The 18,759-nt window shown below is 57.5% G+C and overlaps 1 protein-coding gene across 4 annotated transcripts; it reads right to left on the reverse strand.

Annotated features, from left to right (window-relative positions):
• Window positions 1–455: 455 nt before the first annotated feature.
• Window positions 456–18,667, reverse strand: MOB3A (MOB kinase activator 3A). 4 transcript variants are annotated; one of them, XM_060297409.2, is made up of 5 exons: window positions 18,515–18,667; window positions 17,859–17,918; window positions 7,473–7,996; window positions 3,067–3,269; window positions 456–1,780 (listed from the first exon to the last, which is right to left on the reverse strand). In XM_060297409.2, the coding sequence occupies exons 3-5, from the start codon at window positions 7,891–7,893 to the stop codon at window positions 1,751–1,753; spliced, it is 654 nt and encodes a 217-aa protein (XP_060153392.1). In that variant the 5' UTR covers window positions 7,894–7,996; window positions 17,859–17,918; window positions 18,515–18,667; the 3' UTR covers window positions 456–1,750. The 4 variants fall into 4 exon arrangements, with proteins under 4 accessions (XP_060153392.1, XP_030701310.1, XP_069901455.1 ...); XM_030845450.3 differs by lacking the exon at window positions 17,859–17,918; XM_070045354.1 differs by lacking the exons at window positions 17,859–17,918; window positions 18,515–18,667 and adding an exon at window positions 17,345–17,433.
• Between the last annotated feature and the right edge of the window lie 92 nt (window positions 18,668–18,759).

The raw sequence follows: 18,759 nt of genomic DNA on the forward strand, positions 1-18,759 counted from the left end.
CCCCTGAGAGTAAGTAACCCGTTCCCATTCCTCACATATAAGAGATTTTGGGGGTAAACTCAGGTATCAAGGTCACAGGATAGTTAGGACGGGGCTGAGACAGAAAACACCCCTCTGTTCCCACGTGGTTCAAAGTTTTCTGGAACCTTCTTTACACAGCAAAGAGGCAACAGTTAAAATCTCGTTTGCTGAGTGCTGAAAGCAGAAACGGGAGAGGGAGTGGGCGCCGTCTCAACCTGCTTTCCAGACTCTGGTCCTCATCAGCCCCGCCCTGTACCCTGTGAAATTCTAATCCCACTGATATTCTGTGCATCTGTCTAGCTACTTGGGACACTCTGCGGGGGGGTGGGCACAAACTGTTGTGACATCTAAGATTTCTTTGCCACTTGGGGATGTGTCCCAATGCCAGGCCCTCCCACCAGGAAGACAGAAATGACAACCAGCAGGTGCAGGTAAGGAGACACGTGATTTATTCTGATGGTCCTGTGGGAACACCCATGGGCACGGGAGGGTGGGCAGGGGAGCCCTCCCCTCCAGCCCCGCCACCTTTCCAACCTGGCTGGTGACCTGAGTGGCACAGTGGTTACGGCGTTTGGTCGTGGTTCTGCATTTAAGAGGAGCTACACGCGACCGGGCGGTTTCCTGCAGTCTTTCCAGGACTCCGGGAACGGGACCCCAGCAACTTCTGGAAGGACCGAGGCCCAGGTCGTGTTAATTGCACTTGTTGGGTGTTGGTGTCGGGTGGTGGCCCTGTCTCCGAGCGAGCGTCCCAGAAACCCAGAGGTACTCAGAGCTGGTGTGGTCCAGGTGGGCAGGACCGCCACGGCGAAAGGCCACGGAGGATGCTGTGCGCGGATGGGGCGCGAGCGGGCGGGGCCCCCAAGCTTCTGCGGGGAGACGGTGCTGGGATTTGGTCCCGGAGCCACGGAGGGCCACGCTGACAAAGGGTTTCGATATGAAGCTGGCAGGCGTGTGAAGCAAGGCTAAGTCTGGCTAAACATTCGGCAAAACTCAAAGGTCCCAAACCAGGGAGAGGCGTGCCCTGGCAGAATCGTACTGCTATTCACGACGGAAAGGGGACATTTTTCTAGAGGGGAGGGGGATCACTCCTTGTAGGTAAAAAACTTTTTTATTCCGGTAACATCTCATAGTGGTCGTAAACGCAACTAGACGAATTCAATCTTTTATGCGACATGAAGGGGCCCCAGGACACCTGGGATGTGGGCGTGGGCTCGGGAAGCTGGCACAGGAGCCTAAGGGTCCCGGAGGAACAGTGGGACGGAAGTGGCTTGGGGGGAGGACGCCGGGAGGACGCAAGCCGAGCGCTCGTACCACTCGGAACCAGGCCTGGGCCGCAGAGGGGGGCACTGCGGGGTCTCAGCCTCGCTCATGGGGGCCTGACCACCCACGGCCGAGCAGGCGGGCTGGTGCAGGAGACGGACCCGAGTGGGGCCAGCCTCCGGGCAGGTGCAAGCGGTCTGCAAATGAAGTGGGTTTTCCCGGTTGCTCACAACACGTGGAATCACAGAGTTCAAGTTCTATCTTATCTCCCCCATGCTGGCCGAGGAGACTGGGGCTCAGGGAGGCTCAGACCCATGGGTGCTGCCACCTTGGGATCGGAGAGAGGACGCAGCCCAGACAGCACAGAATTTGCTGGGCTAGAAAATACCGGTCCCTGTTCTGGAGACGTGGCCCTCAAGTAGGACTGTTCCCCAGGCGCGGACTCGGTGACTACGGGGCCAAGGGGCTCTCAGTGGCACATCCGTGCGGTCATTTCTTTCTGTTAAGAACAAGCAGGACATCAGCAAATCACACAGGAAATCGGGGGACGCAGTCTCATGGGAGCCCTCAGGCCTCACTTAAAGCAAATCTTACGAAATACAGAGCAGACGGCAGCGCGCCTCAGGCTGGGGCGCAGACTCTTTCTGTGAAGGGTCCCACAGTCCCTGTGTCCAGAAAGAGCTAACTCTAAGCATCAGTGTGGGACAAATGACCATGCGATTAGGGCGCTGAGTTAACCAAACAGAAGTGAGCTGATCACAAAACTGCATACAATGACTTTCAGTATTTGGTGAGATTCACATAAAAGGAACTGTGGGAAAGAGGCATTCACCTCCACAAGGGTGCACAACCCCACCTCTAGTTCCAGAACGTTCCACTACCCCAGAGGAAAACCCCAACCCCACTAGGCATGCGCACTGTAACTTTAACTCCGGAAAAATGTTTACTGATAGGCAGAGCCTGCAAGGGAATATACAAAAATGAGAAAGTTCTGTGAAGCTGTTTTCAGAGAGTTTTAAAAGTTGTAAAAGAATAGAGGCTGGGGCTTCCCTGGTGGCGCAGTGGTTAAGAACCCACCTGACAATGCAGGGGACACGGGTTTGAGCCCTGGGCTGGGAAGATCCCACATGCCGCGGAGTAACTAAGCCCGTGCGCCACAACTACTGAGCCCACATGTTGTAACTACTGAAGCCCGCGCGCCCAGAGCCCATGCTCCGCAACAAGAGAAGCCACCACAATGAGAAGCCTGTGCACCGCAACGAAGAGTAGCCCCCGCTCACTGCAACTAGAGAAAGCCCACACGCGGCAACGAAGACCCAACACAGCCAAAAATAAACAAATAAATAAAATAAATTTTTTAAAAAAAGAAATAAATAAAGTGGGTTAGTGGTTGCAGGGGCTGGGGAGGAGGATGGGGGTGACTGCTGATGGGGGCGGGGCTTCCTTTGGGGTGATGGAAGGAAGGTTCTGGAACTGGATAGAGGTGATGGTTGCCCAACCCTGTGAATGTGCTGAACACCACTGAATTGTTGGCTTCACGATAGCTAATTTTACGTTATGCAAATTTTACCTCAATTAAAACCAAAAAAATCCTTGTTCTCCGCCGGCAGGGGACGGGGGTGGGTGGAGGAGGTGTAGGTGGGGACAGTCACCAGAGGCCCATCTGTTTCTCCCACAGGGAAGCGGGGGCAGCTGCAGGCAGTGACCCGCCCGCCCGCGCCCCGATGGGCATGCAGCCCCAGGACAGGGGGCACTCGCCTCCCCACGATGCCCCGACCCGCTCACCAGCGGCTCCAGCTCCTTGGTGTCGATGAGGCCAAACTCCGTGACGAAGTAGTAGAAGTGCTTATAGCAGGTGTTGACGTGCGCCTCCGAGCCCAGCTGCGCGATGCGGTCGAAGTGGTGGATGTAGACGTGCACGAACACGCGGAAGAGCCGCGACAGGATCTTCTTCACCACCTGCAGGAAGTTCTTGGGGAACGGCGTGCCTGCAGAGGCGGCAGGGGCAGCTCAGCTAGGATGCGCCCCCAGCTGCAGGTGCGAACCCCTCTCTGCGGGACCCCGGGCCTGGGAAGCCCACTTCTTGGCTCCCTAACAGTGCCTGGGGGCGGGGTGGGGTGGGGCGGGGTGCCGGCAGATAGAGTGCCAGGACTGCAGCCCCCGCGGCCCAGCACCTGCTGGACGTGTCCCGCCCCGCCCCACCCCGGTCTGGCCAGATGTGGACACGCCATCCCACTTCCGGTGGCTCACAGGTTTCTGTGTGTGTCTGTCTCCAGTTACGTTTATTTTTTGGAATAGAACTGGAGAACCCATAAAAACCTATGTTTTGGCCTTTGACATTTTTCACTTAATACACTTCTCTCTCTCCAGTGTATGTTTCATGACATCACTTAAATTTGAATGTACATATCCTAACTTAATTGCATGCATACACTATATTGCATTTTCTTGTCCAATTACTGAATTTAATACGTTTTATTTCTATTTTTTAAGTGTATTTATTATTTATTTATTTTGGCCACTCTGGGTCTTTGCTGTGGCACGCTGGCTGTAGAGCGCCTGGGCTCAGTAGTCGCAGCGCGTGGGCTTAGCTGCGGCACGTGGGATCTTAGTTCCCTGGCCAGGGATCGAACCCGGGCCCCCTGCACTGGGAGCGTGGTGTCTCAGCCACTCTGCCACCAGGAGGCCCCTCTGTTTTCTAAATTGCGGTGACACACACGTACTGTGGGACTGGCGGACTCAGCCCTCCTCCGGTGTTAGTCTGTGCCCCCCACGTGCTCGCCCGCTCCCACCTCGTGTCCTCTTCGTCACACAGGGCAGATGCCACGCACTCGCTCCACCTGACCGGCACTACCAGGGGGCTCCCCAGGACCAGGGTGGACCGGCCCCATTTCTTCAAGAGAGGGGCTCCAGAGCTGGCAGCCCAGGGGGAGGAGCACAAAGGTGCCACGAAGCGCGAGGAAAGCCATGGCGCACAAGGCACACGCTTCCGGAAGATGGAGCGGTCAGCTGCTGGACGGTGCTGTGCTTCACAGCCCTGTGGTCGGCGAGCAAAGGCCCCAAAGACGTGCAGGCAAGTGCCGGAGATCCGTGCGCAGGGCGGCGTCACGGGATGGCGTCTGCAGTGAGATGGGGAACAGCCTGGCCCAAGTGGGAGGTGGAAGACGAGCCCACGCGGCGGCTCACACCAGGGAAAGGTCCCAGGACTGTGGAGGCACGAGGCAAACGGGAAAGACGCTCCCACGAACGTGCGCCTTTCCAGCTCCCGTCCTGCTCCCTCCTGCGTGTCCTGGTGGGTGTGACAGCTGATGGGACTGGTATTCCATCGGCCGGAAGCACCTGTGAACGTCTGTTACAGGTGGACAGGGCCCAGCGGCTCCAGGGATCTACCTCTGCGGAAGGTTCGTTCAGCATCAATGAGGCCTCTGGGTTTTCTCCCTCCATCCAACCGGAGAAAAAAGGCTAAAACAAAAGGCATGCTCCACTCTCGAGAGACGACCACATTCACGGGGCATCTCAGGAGCACACGCCGTCTTGAAGGCCTGTGAAAGCCACTTGGTGGGACAGTGGTCTCCAGGGCATGGGGATCCCCATAAGGGAAGTCCCCCTAACAGTGTCAGGAAGTCAGAGGGAGCGCAGAGCCCATGGCAGGCAGAGGAAGGTGAGCACAGGGTGTGGCTGGCACCAGCCACACGGGGTCCTGGGCCCAACGAGGCTAAGGCCCTGCCCTGCCCCCTCTCCTGGGAGAGGGATGCCAGGAGTCACCGAGGTCACCCTGGGCCATCCTGGGTGGAGGGGGAGCGGCAGCCCCGTAGGAGAAAGGCCTAGAAACAGAAGATGCTGGGACTGCATTGCCCACACCTGCCACGATGCCCTCACACGGGGGTCACAAATCCGGCCCACCTCCCACTCCTGTAAATAAAGTTTTATTGGAACGCAGGCCCACTCCTTATGCACCCTTGTCTGTTTATATACCGTCCATGACAGCTTTCAGACTACACAGCAGATCCGCGTAGCTGAGACAGACCATCTAGAGGCAAAAACCGGAAAGATTTACTGTCTGACCCTTTACGGGAAAAGTCTGTGAAAGAACGTTTCTTTTACGGGAAAGAACCTGGGTCTAAGCTCAAGAGTGTGGGCAGGTGGCTTTGGGGCCTAAGTGGATGCTCAGGTGTGACTGGAACCAGCACGGAAGGTAGGATGAACTTTGGACCCGCCCTTTCTTTGCCCGCCCACAAATTTCACCCTGAGGAGCGAGGCAGGCTCTGCGCAGCACCACAGACCAGCAAAAAGAAGCATTCCAGTCTGTGTGCCTGGCTGGGGGTCGAACCTAGGTGAGGGGCGAAGCTGGCCCCAGGGTCCGTGGACAGGGCTGGAAGGTGTGGCCTGGGCCAGGTGGCCCGAGGAAGGCGCCAGCAGCCACAGAACCCACTGTGGCCCTGCGGCAGAGGTCTCTGACCCCTGCTGGGCAGCTGAGTGATGTCTGACAGGGTCATTTCTCTCACCCTTCTCGTGCTTTCCTCTTTGGTAGGATTACTAGAATTTGCTTCCGTGGGCGAGGCACTGACTAGAGGCCCTCAGGGTCTGAGTTCTAGGATGTGGACCGCTCAGGATCTGAGGAGGCTTCAGGGGGTCCTAGCAAGGCAGGGACTCAGGATGACACAGAGCATGTGTAGACGTGGACCCGGCAACCTGATGGGGGGCTGCCCAGGAATCTCTATTCTGGGCAAGTGATGATTCCGGGATGGCCTTTTCCCAGATGAGTCCCTGAAAACCCCACCAGGGTCAGCCTGGTTCAGTGTACCGACGGCGGGCGAGAAACTTAACGAGGCACAGAGCACGCCAGCGGCCAAGAGCTGGGCCTGAGGCCTGCGCACTGGCCAGTGGTTTGCCAGGAAGCCGTGTCGCACTGGTGAATGTGAGAACGACATCTACCATCGCCCGGGGCTGACAGGACAAGTCGCCCAGGGCTGCTCAGTGGCTCAGAACAACTCATACGGGTTCTCCCACAGCTCCTGAGGCCAGAGTCCCCATGGTGCCCTGGGCCGAGGTGCAGGTGTGGGCGGGGATGGGTCCTCTGGGGGCTCCAGGGAGAACCCGTTCCTGCCTTATCTGGGCTCACAATCCCTTCCTCCTCCTGTTGCTTCACTGCCTTCTGCTCTCCTGGGTGTCTAGTCTCCCTCCATCTCCCTCTTGTTAGGACCCTTGTGATGACATTTAGGGCTCACCCAGATAATCCAGAATAATCTCTCCATCTCAAGATCCTTAACTTGAAGCAAAATGTAGCCCCTCCACACACGGGAGCATCACTCAGCCGTGCAAAGGCGGGAAGCCCCAACACTCGCTACCACGTGGACGGACCCTGAGAACACGATGCTCAGTGAGAGAAGCCAGACGCAGAACACAAAGTGGGGTGATCCCACTGATGGGAAACGTCCAAAACAGGCAAATCCAGAGACAGAGTGGATTCCTGGTTGTCAGGGGCTGGGGAGGGGGTGGGGAGTGACTGCTGACGGGGACGGGCTTCTTTTAGAGTGATGGGTTTATTTATTTTTTTTTATTACTGTTATTTTTAAAATTTTTGGCCACACTATGCAACATGTGGGAGCTTACTTCCCCGACCAGGGATCGAACCCGCACCCCCTGCATTACAAGGTGGAGTCTTAACCACTGGACCACCAGGGAAGTCCCAGGGTGATGGGTTTAGATAGAGCTGATAGCTTCACGAAGCTGTAACTGTCCTAAAATGACACCAAACTGTGCACTTTAAGTGGGTGGGTTTTACAGGGTGTGGATTCCATCCTGATAAAACTGTTATGAAAAGAACATGAGGACTTCCCTGGTGGCGCAGCGGTTAAGAATCCGCCTGCCAATGCAGGGGACACGGGTTCGAGCCCTGGTCCAGGAAGATCCCACATGCTGCGGAGCAGCTAAGCCCGTGCGCCACAACTACTGAGCCTGCACTCTAGAGCCCGCAAGCCACAACTACTAAGCCCACATGCCTAGAGCCCGTGCTCCAGAAGAGAAGCCACCGCAATGAGAAACCCGCGCACCACAACGAAGAGTAGCCCCAGCTCGCCACAACTAGAGGGAGCCTGCGCGCAGCAACGAAGACCCAATGCAACCAAAAATAAATAAAGAAAAATAAAATTAAAAAAAAAAAAAAAGAACATGAAAGTGCAGAGACTCACCGACGTTGGTGGGGAAGACGTCCTCATTGTTGATCTGCACCTCGATCCAGTCCATGAGCAGGTCCATGTACCGGGGGGCCGACAGTGCCGTGGGCCGCCGGAACCTGTGCTCGTCCTGCCAGCGGTACTCATACTTGGGGCCGCCTGACATGACGGGGCAGGAGCGCTCGGTGCAGCCGTCACTGATGGTGCCGTAGATGAGGTTGACGCGGTTGAAGAAGTCGACCACGTGCACGGCCACCCAGTCGTTGAGCTCCTCGCCGGCGGGCAGCTGCACGGCCAGCTTCAGGTCTAGCCCCGCATTCAGCGATGCCTGCGCCTTCTTGTGCAGCTCGAAACGCTGGGTGCCCGGCTCGAACTTGCGCTTGGGCCGGAAGGTCTTGTCCTTGTTGAAGACCTGCTTCAGGAAGGGGTTGGACATCTCCGCTGCGCGCTCAGGACGCCCCCCGCGAGGCCTCCACGGGGAGGGCCGGGCGGGACGCTCACGATGCGAAGGTCACCGGGCCCCCGGGTCTCCCCCAGACCTGGAACACACAAAGAGGAAGCACTGTCACCCTTCTCAGAACCCTGTTCTGTAAGCACCAGCGGGCAGACTGGGGACACTCCCGGGACTTCTGGTTTTGAGTTTCACCAAAAGGGCGCACAGCACTGTCCCAGGCACATCCCCCTGCCTCAGAGCAGAAGACACTGAGTCGGGCCCTGCATCATCCTCTCCACGCCTGGACGCTTTCAGTAAAGCGGAGAGAGCGGCTAGCTCCCACACGCTGGCTGAGGGCGGCCCCCACAGGCGAGGTGGTCTCTTCATCTCCACGAAGAGACATCCACAGCCCTGGGACTGGCGAATGGACCTTATCTGGAAGAAGAGACTTTGCAGTCTTCGCAGATGTGACTGGGTTAAGGATCTTGGGATGCCCTCTTCCCGGATTATCCCCGTGGGCCCTAAGTCCAATGATGAGTGTCCCTATAAGAGAAGACAGACACCCAGGGAAAGACCATGTGATAACGGATGCAGAGATGGGGTGATGTGTCTACAGGCTAGGGGACACCAAGGACTGCCAGCACCATTAGAGTCGGGAGAGAGGCCTGGGACATATGCCCCCTCAGAGCCCCAGGGCGAACCGGCCCTGCCCACACAGATCTGGGGCTTCTGGCCTCCGGGACTGGGAGGGGGTACAATCCTGCTGCCTCTCTGATCTTCCCTGTGTCTCGTGTCCCAATCTCGTCACTGGATTAGGGGCCGCCGTGACCCATCGTGACCTCATCTCTCCATTGTGACATCTGCACAGACTCCATTTCCAAGGGGTGGATATGAATTTGGGGGGACACTATCCACCCCAGTGCACTAAGTAAGATGCCTCTATGAGCTGTCTGGACTCGTGACTGATGCCGCCCGTTTTGGGGGATGAGGCCCCGATATAGGGGCTGCAGCTGCCATGGCCCTGCCGTGATGCCCGGTCCCCCTCCGGCTCCTCCCGAGTCTTTGCTCTGCACCGTCTCCTCTGTTACAAACCCCACCTCGGAGGGCAGGAAAGGATGAAATCGAGCACAAGGAGCTCAGGTCGGGCTCACGCTCGGGACTGGTCACGGCGCCATCCCCGTCCCCATTGCTGCTACGATGACAGCGCTGGCCCGCCGCCCCTGGCTCTCCATCTCCGGCCCAGGAGATGCGCTTTCCCGGGAGTGTGGACCTGGCCGGCACGGGGGTGTCCTGGGCGCTCACCCAGGAGCAGCCACAGAAGGGGAAGTCGGCCTAGAGGGGAAGCGGAAGCAGAGCCTCTGCACCGCCCAGGCCGGGCTGCACCGCACGCACCCGTGCACCCCCGTATGACGAATGACCACTTATCTGGAACGTTTTAATAAATCCCTCGGCAGTTGGTTTCTGGGCCCTGGGACCAGCAGCCTTGTCAGGTGGCCCGCCCTCCAGACTAGCACACTGTGTGGCAAACTGCCAGAAACTGAGGGGCTTTCAACAGCCCTCCTTCATTATCAGAAAGTTCTGGACGTCCCACATCTGAGCCGGGCCTCATGTGTCCTTGAGTAGGGACCTGTCACCCCCTAGGCCCAGGGCGGCCCTGCAGAGAGGACGTCAACGCCACCAGGACGGCCTCAGTGACAGAGAAGCCGTTCCAGATGGGCAGGCCCGAGGCCGGCAGGTCTGGTCACCCCGACCTTGGAGGACCTGTGTCCGCGGGTCCAGGCGGAGCAACCGGGACGGGGAGGATCTCAGCAGACAGTAAGAGCTGAGGCACGACCCACCACGTCCTGCAGGCTCAGCCCTTCCACAGCTCGGAGGTCTGGAAACCCCCGCAGGCCCAGGGCTCCTGGCCTGGCCTTCAGCAGCTGCCTCGAGAATGTGAGCCTCTGGGTTAATTCCGGAGGCTGGAGAGATGATGTCTAGGGCTCAAACCAGCCTTCTAGCCAGGGCGGTCCTGCCCCCAGGGCAGCAGAGCCAGGAGGATGGAGACTTTAAGTTATGAGAATTTACAAAGAAAAACATTGCTCTGGCCTAAAGGGAGATGGTGCTCGAGCTGAGCCTGGAGAGCAGATCCTTCTGGAGCCCAGGCGTGGGGAGGGTGGGGCCCGATGGAAGGGGGCGGAGGAGACCCCAGCGTCTCTCCCCTCAGGGCGGGAGTGACCCTGACCCTACCTCCTCCTGTGTCCTCAGTGTGTCCACAGGGCCTGCTCACAGAGGGCTCAAAAAGAATCCAATGTGAAAGCATGGAGGAGGCCTCCCTGCCCTGGTGAGGGGAGAGGGCGTGGTCAACAGGATAAGGGCCCCAGAGACACCCCCGTCCTGGTCCTGGGCCCCGAGGACATGTCACCTCAAACGGCAGAGGGAACTTTGCAGACAGAATTAAGTTGAGGCCCCTGAGACAGGGATGACCCTGGATTCCCTGGGGGGTCCAGTGTCATGACAGGGTCCTTATAAGAGGGAGGCAGGGGGTGGGGGGGGCATGTCAGAGGCAGAGAGACACGGGAGATGCTGCGCTGCTGGCTGTGAGGATGCAGGAGGGGCCGCAAGCCAGGGGTGCGGCGCCTCTAGAAGCTGGAAAAGGCGGGAACCGATGCTGCCCTGGAGCCTCCCTGGAGCCTCCGGAAGGACCAGCCCTGCCCACACCTGGATTTAGCCCCGTGAGGCCCGAGTCAGACTCCTGACCTCCAGAACCGTGAGATAATAAACCTGTGTGGTTTTGGGCTACAAAGTCTGTGGTGACTTATTACAGCAGTCTTAGGAAACTCAGACAAAGGCTACGCAGATAATCCTAATGAGCGCTGGGCAAAATAACTTGTAGTTGATGTAACTGGATCTGGTTACATGTGGGCCTGGGATCTTCTGTTCTCCCCGCTGGCAGGCAAAGCCCGCTCACGCTTCTGGGCCCCGCTGGACACTACGGGTGTGGGAAGGTCAACTCAAGGCAGCATGAACTGTGCAAAACACAGGAGCTGAGCATCCGGGGATGGAGCCAGATGGACGGGAGGAGCTCCAGTGAAGAGCGGAGGGACCCACCTCCCCCCATGAGGACGGCCGTAATCAAAAAGGACAATCAATAGGGCTGTTGAGGACGTGGACCAGTCGGAACCCTCCTGCACTGCTGGTGGGAATGTAAAGTGGGGCCACCGCTGTTGAAAACAGCCTGGCAGTTACCAAAACACGGTTAAACCTCACCCAGCGATTCTCTCCTAGGTGCCCAGCCAAGAGAAGTGACAACACATGTCCACACAAAAACCTGTGCATGTGCCCAGCAGCATGATTCACAACAGCCAAAAGGCAGACACCCAAATGCCCAGCAACGGGTGCACTGATCCACACACGGGAACATCACTCAGCCCTGAAAAGGGGTGAAGCTCTGACACTTGCTACCACGTGGATGGACCCTGAGGACACGATGCTCAGTGAGAGAAGCCAGACACAGAAGGACCCACTGTGTGTGATTCCATTGACGGGAAACGTCCAGAACGGGCCAATCCACAGACACAGAGAGTGGGTTCCTGGTTGTCAGGGGCTGGGGAGGGGATGGGGAGTGACTGCTGTTGACGATGGGGCTTCTTCTGAGGTGATGGAATGTTCTGGAACTAGACACAGATGGTGGCTGCAAACGTTGTGAATGTACTGAAAACGCTGGAATGTACACGGGAAACAGGCGGAAAGTCCGGCATGTGAATGACAGTCAGTGAAGCTGCCATTTTGAAAGCAGGGCGCGGGGGACAAGCAGAGCAAGTGCGGGCTGAGCCGCTACCCCAGGCACCATAAAGAACTGAAGCAGTTTCCCTCTCAGCTCAAATCGAGGTCAGCACTACCTGTAAAATCTGTTTACTGTGAAAGGTAACAACACAAGCACGGAAAACTGCATGGGATAAAAGGTGCAGTCACTGATGCGCCACAGAGTGACACTCGCTGTGTAAGGGCCCCCCTGGCAACGCAGCTGAAGGCCACTTGTGCTCTGGAGCAAGAAGGCCCCGTGCCTCGTCCACAGACCAGAAGTGCCTTCGCTTCCTTCCCCAAAGCCATCATCACTTCCTGCCACCTTGGTTAACACCCAGTGAGGCATTCACAGTAACCCTCAGAACAAAACAGAACCCCCACTTTACATGGGAAGACTGAGGCCCAGACCTAGCACTGCTGACATTAGGGCCGTCCCAGGTGCTGTGGGGGGTGGAGCAGCATCCCTGCCCCCATCCCCTCGATGCCAGGAGCTCCCCCCAGTCCCGAAGACCACAGATGTCCCCAGACATGGCCCAGTGTCCCCTGGGGGCAGGACCACCCTAGGTGAGAACCACCGGGTTAGAAGATGGTGACTCAGTACCACTAGTTAATGATTAGTAAATCAGTGCTAAGCCACGCAGCTGGCAGCAGGAGGAGTCGACTCCACACCCTGAACCGTGGCTCCTTCTGCCTGCCACCGCCTCCACAGCCCCACCCCTCTGCTATTCGAGCTTCTGTCCGTCTCATCCCAAACCCAGGGCCAAGTGCCCTCTGGGCCGGGGCTGCTCCCGCACCAGGTGCCTCCACAATGCCTGCAGGCCGGCTGGGTACTTCCGGCTCCGACTCTCCCTGGTTTTGGGGGTGCAGGCAGGGATGCTGCAGGAAGGTGGTGCCTCCGAGAAGGGAATGCAGCTGAGTACAGGGTGCAGCCACAAACGCCCCACCTGCCCGCTTCTCTCCCGACATGGAGGACCTCAGACCCCGCAGGAGGCACTGATTAAAAGAGGCCACCTGCCCCGACCCTCTGTTGCAGAGACTGGCCGTGTCCCCTGCGCCGGGCAGCCAGGACCCCTCTACGCGAGGGCATGGGCGCTGGATGTGTCGCGTAGGGACCCTGCGGCCCCACCTGTGACTGCAAACTTCCCAGGGCACCGTGAACCTGCCCAGGTGATTAATCTGCAAACCAGCCACTCTCAGGCCACTCGGCTGCAGGTCAAGGGACGGTGACCCTGTGTGGACCCACTAGCGACTCAAGCCGTCCTGCCCCATTCCCACCACCTGCCAGCGGCACAGACTGATTTCAGCCTCCAAACACCCTTCAGCCCAGGCTGAGCACAGCCCCACTTTGGTCACGAGGAGATGAGGCGGGGTGCTCCCCGCTGTCCAGCCGGCGGGTGGCGGGGCTGGGAGAGCTGGGCCAGACCAGCCACCGAGCCCTGGCAGCAGCTTCCGTGCACCCACCCGCCCAGGTTCCTTATCCACCCTGCAGCCAGCCTTCTAACCCTCACAGAAACCACAGCGTCAAGAAGAACGCAGCCCGCTAGTGTCCCGCTGCTGCCTTCTATTGATCCTGGGGCCTCTCTGCGGACAGGTTTGGGAGTCTAACTCCCCACGATGTTACCTGGCGACGCGTGACATGTCAGACAGGTGTGGCTGTGGGGTGGAGAGGAGGGTCTCAGGGAGGGGGCTGGGGCAACCCTGCGGCTCTATCCACAGCCCATCATGCCGTGGGCTGACCCATGCCAGGACAGTTCTGGAAGACAGGGCGGGGCAGCGGAAGGGGATTGTAAGGTTCCTGCCTGCCCTTCTGTCTCCTCAGAAAGTGGGAGGGTTTTTTTTCTAACTGGAAGCAACGATTTTCTGAACAACTCCCTGGATGGACAAAGGTCCCATCAAAAGCAAAGAGCTTTCTATCAGAAACACATGCTCCCGTGGCCACGGGGTGGCCGGCTACCGGAAAGTGCCTTTTCCTTGAGAAGCGCTGCCGCAGGCCAGGGCGCCCGGGAGTTGCTGCCCACCACCGCCCCGCCGTTCCAGGTACCATCTCTGGGGCTGCTTTGTCTTGGTCCTTCTCAGAACACCTCCAAGGACGGCAGGGCCGGGGGGAGCCAGGACAGGCTTCTCGGAATTCAGCGCTAAGGGCTCCCCTGGTTCTTCCTGCAGATGAGATGCGTGTGGCACTCAAACTCTGTGACAAAAGTAAAGGTGACAAAGCTCCCCTCCCCGGCACACACGCACCCCCGTTTTCTTCTAAGAACAAAATGAAACAGTTCTTGTAAGCAACTGCCGCACCTTGGCCCGGCAGCCACTTCCTTCCGGTGCTTCCACATCCTGGCCGGCCACCGCCACCATGGGGACAGGCCCCAAGCTCGGAAGTCCCGCATGTTTTCGGTTGACATGTAAGCCCTGGCCCCTGGCCTGGAAGGCTAAGTGTCTGGCTGGAAGATGCTCACGGCCCAGGATCTGTCCTGTTAAAGATGGCTGCGCTCCAGAGCTGTCTTCCATCAACTAAATGTTTATATTTAAATACTGCGACTGCAGCCTGGGTGGGGAGGCTGCCCGCCATCCTGCAGGACACACATGAAAGCCAGGTGCTTTAGGCATGTTCTGTATATTCCAGCCCTCCTGATAATCTTTTTTTTTTTTTTACACAAAAGCCAATTGAGGGCTTCCCTGCTGGCGCAGTGGTTGAGAGTCCGCCTGCCGATGCAGGGGACACGGGTTCGTGCCCCGGTCCGGGAAGATCCCACATGCCGTGGAGTGGCTGGGCCCGTGAGCCACGGCCGCTGAGCCTGCGCGTCCGGAGCCTGTGCTCCGCAGTGGGAGAGGCCACAACGGTGAGAGGCCCGCGTACCGCAAAAAAAAAAAAAAAAAAAAAAATGCCAATTGAGATATAATTCACACAGCTATAAACTCCACCCTTTAAAAGTATACAATTCAACGGCTTTTAGAAACATCATGAAGTATGCAACCATCACCACTATCTAATTCCAGAACATTCTCATCACCCCACAACGAAACCCCGTGCCCATCAGCAGTCGCTTCCTATCCCCCTTTATGGGCTAAATCACATTCCCCGGCCCCAGAAGACATACTGAAGTCTTAGCCCCCCAAACCTGTGAAGGGACCCTGTTTGGAAGTGGGGTCATTGCATACATAATTAACTTAAGATGAGGTCACACTGGAGGACGGTGGGCCCTAGGCCAATGACTGTTGTCCTTATAAAAAGAGGGAGATCTGGACACAGACACCGGGAGACAGCCATGTGATGGAAGCAGAGATCGGGTGATGCGTCTACAAGCCCTACAAGCCAAGGAATGACCAGAATGGCCGGCCACACCAGAAGCCAGGAGAGAGGCACGAAGGTCCCTCCCTGGGGCCTCTGAGAGCCCTGAGCCCACAGCAGATAAGAGCTGGTCTGGGATCTAAACCCGGCTGTCCCCACGTCCACGGCCTTCACTCCACCCAGACGGAGAGGGGCTGCCGGGTGCACACAGCCCAGCGCCACGATTCTCCTCCGAACCTCCTTCCTCAGTCTCAGTTCCCCATGGGGGTAAACGCGATTTTCTGTTCAACAGAACGGTGTCACGGGGGGGTGGGGGTGGGGACAGAAAGGAGAAACGCGGGGGGAGGTCGTGGGTGGTGTGTCTGTGTAGGAGCCACACCTCTTCCTTCTGAGAACCCGGTCTGAGGCTGCAAGAGCCGTCACCGCGTGTTTAACTGACCTGAGTCCTGAGTGTCAGAAAGGGTAACGGACAAGAAACCGCGGCCCGATCTCCCGTCCACCGCGAGCTCCCCTTCGCTGGCTGCCCAAACTTCCTCTCAACATCAGGGTCCTCGGGATCTGGACTTGCCTGTGCGCTGACCCAGTCTGTGGGGAGGGTGTCCACCAAGGACCGCACTCTCTCCAGGCGCCAGCAAGAGCTCCTGCCACGCTCCGCTGCAGCCGTGGGTCTCGAATGAGGCGACCCGGCCCCCAGGGGCCACGGGGGACATCTGTGGTTGTCACAACTGGGGATGCTCCTGGCACCGAGTGGATGGAGGTCAGGGAGGCTGCTCCACACCCCACGGCGCCTGGCACGGCCCCCCCAGAGACTGACCCGGCCCCGGATGTCTTATTTGGGACTCAGGAGCTGCAGGAATGACCATCTCCTTCCCAGAACTCGGTTTCTGAAGTCGGATTCACCTCTTTTGCTGCAGCAATCTGAACCTCGCAATTCCAGGAAGTCAAGAGCGGGGCTCACCAGCTGGGGCATGTCCAAAAGTTCCCAGAGTAAAAACCCGAGTTCCAAGCCGGCTGCCTGGGGAATTTCTGTTCAACCTCCATTTCGAGAAGCCCTGGAGATGTGAGAGCAGCTCCCGGAATGATGGTTAATGGCTGACTTTTCCATGAACTCTGGCTGGCTTGGGAGTGTCATCACACATGAAACAGACTAGCTTAACCTTCTTAGGCATACGGATCATCTAGAGTCCTGGAACTGAAAACAGCACTTCCAAGAACCCCCTCAGGGACTAAAATAACCACTTATGCTTTTGCTGAGAGACAGAGGTGATCTTAGAACTCAGCTTGTCACAGCTATTTGGGGCACCTGGTGTGCGAACGCCACGGTCCAGATTTTCAAGATGATAGAGTTACTCTTCTCCTTCAGGGAGGTCCAAATAAAAAGCAAATTATCAAGCCACGAAGAGAAACGAGGAACTGTAAACACCCACCACCAAGTGATCAAAGCCCGTCTGAGAAGACGACACTGCGATTCCAACTCTGTGACGCTGTGGAAAGGGCAGAGCAGAAAAGGACCAGTGGTTGTGGAAGGCAGTGGGGGTGGGGGCTAAGGAACAAATGAATGGGGGGCACACGGGGTTTTTAGGGAAGCAAAACTACTCCATGTGATAAGATGATGGGTACATGTCAGTACACATTGTCCAAACCCAGAGAGCATACAACACCAAGAGTGAACTCAGGGGGCTTCCCTGGTGGTGCAGTGGTTAAGAATCCACCTGCCAATGAGGGGCACACAGGTTCGAGCCCTGGTCCGGGAAGATCCCACATGCCGCGGAGCAACTAAGCCTGTGTGCCACAACTACCGAGCCTGCACTCTAGAGCTTGTGAGCCACAACTACTGAGCCTGTGCACCACAACTACCGAAGCCTGCGCGCCTAGAGCCCGTGCTCCACAACGAGAAGCCACCGCAATGAGAAGCCCGCGCACCACAACAAAGAGTAGCCCCCGCTCGCCACAACTAGACAAAGCCCGTGTGTGGCAACGAAGACCCAACACAGACAAAAATTAAAAAAAAAAAAAAGAATAAATGCCATGGAACACATTGAAATATAATGTACACCACGTATGTAATTTTTAACCTCTGGTAGCCACACTGAAAAATAAAAAATGAAAAAAGTGACTTAAACATTGATAATATATACTATTTAACCCAAGAGCACCAAAACATCACTTCAACACCTAACAAACATAGAAAATATTAAGGAAATAATTTGCACACACTCCCCGCCCCACCCCCGCCTTAACACACAGAGTCTCCGGAAACTGGTGCATATCTTACACGAATGGCGCATCCCACTTTGGACCAGCCTCGTTTCAGGTGCTCACTAGCCTGGCTGCTGCACTGGACAGCCCAGCTCCGGGGCGGTTTAAAAGGGGAAAACTCACCTGTCAGAGGACAGGAGCAATGGGATGGGTGCTGTCTGAGGTGGGCACTGGATTCGGACCCCAGGGAGGGGAGAGGCTCTGGATCAGAGAAGGTTGAGGTTTGAGGTGAACAAACAAAGGGCGCCTCCGGAAGGGAGGGGAGAAACAGGGCGCCCCAGGGTGCAGGCAGGGGCGGGGCAGCCAGGACTTCCACTTGCTCCACTCCATAATCAGTACAACAGACACTGACAGGCTACCATGAACTTGGGGTGGGGGGAGGTGGGTGGACGGGTGCTCAGGGCTTTGGGAGGCTGCAGCGTCCTGTCCTGACACTGGCCAGGGCCAGGATTCTTGGCATCACTCCACGCTGAGTCTGTAAAATGGGGTAATAAAAGCCCCTGAACTTTATGTTGCGGGGAGGGAAGAACAAAGAAGCCGCCGGCGGGGGCCACGTGTAACAGAAGCAAGTCCAAAATCACGAAAGTGCGGACAGGCAGTGGGGGTGAAATATGAAAAGTGCTCGCGCATCACATACCAAAATTTATCCAAGTGTGTGCTGTGAATGTGTGCAGTTCACTGCATGTCAGTTGAGCCTCTATAAAAGGTAAAAAAAAAAAAAAAGAAAAATGCAAGGAGCAGAAGGCACATATGACTAAAGACTGGAAGACTCTTACCCCAAAATAAGCAGTGAGTGGCTCTCTGGGGGGGAGCATCACTCGCAATTTATTTTCTGCTTTGTGACTCTCCGTCACAAAGAGAATCACCCCGATCACACACCCCCTTCCCTCCTCAGTGACATTTTGTAAAATACATGGGCCTTTAAAGCAAACGCAAGCCCTACAGCCAGTGCACAGACGGAGCGGTGGAGTCAGCCAGTGGGCAGTGCTGACACGCAAACACCTCCCACTGCTCAGGGGTTCTGGGGACCAAGAAGCCTGCTTTCAGAGGGCGGGGTCCCAGTGTGCTGGGAGCCGTAAAATCCTGTGGACTTTCCATCCACACCAGGAGGTGGGGTCCTGGTTACTGACACGGCCAGGGGGTGACCCCAAAGTGACCCATGTAACCCCTAATTCCACCAAGGGCCGCCACCGTTCACCCCTCTGAGGGGCCCGGTCTCCCCGCCGCCCGCGGTCTCCTCTCCTGAGGGGCTCGGTCTCCCTAACGCCCGCGGTCGCCTCTCTGAGTACCCACCTGCCGCCTGCCGCCAGAAGAGTCGGGCCAAGCTCGCCGCTGAACCGCGTCCCCGGGCCGTTAGCCAGCGTAGCCTCGCCGCCAGGCCGGAGAAGCTCCGCGCACGACCACCCCGCCCCCCGGCCGGATATACTTCCGCTCCGGGCCGAGGCCTCCCAGGCTTCCGGGGAGGCCTGCGGGCGGAGCTTGCTCGTAGAGCGGGGCGGGGCCTTGAATAGAGGCCAGCCTGGAAGGAGGAGCTTGCG

The sequence above is a fragment of the Globicephala melas genome, chromosome 3, assembly GCF_963455315.2.
Source record: "Globicephala melas chromosome 3, mGloMel1.2, whole genome shotgun sequence".
Lineage (NCBI taxonomy): Eukaryota > Metazoa > Chordata > Mammalia > Artiodactyla > Delphinidae > Globicephala > Globicephala melas.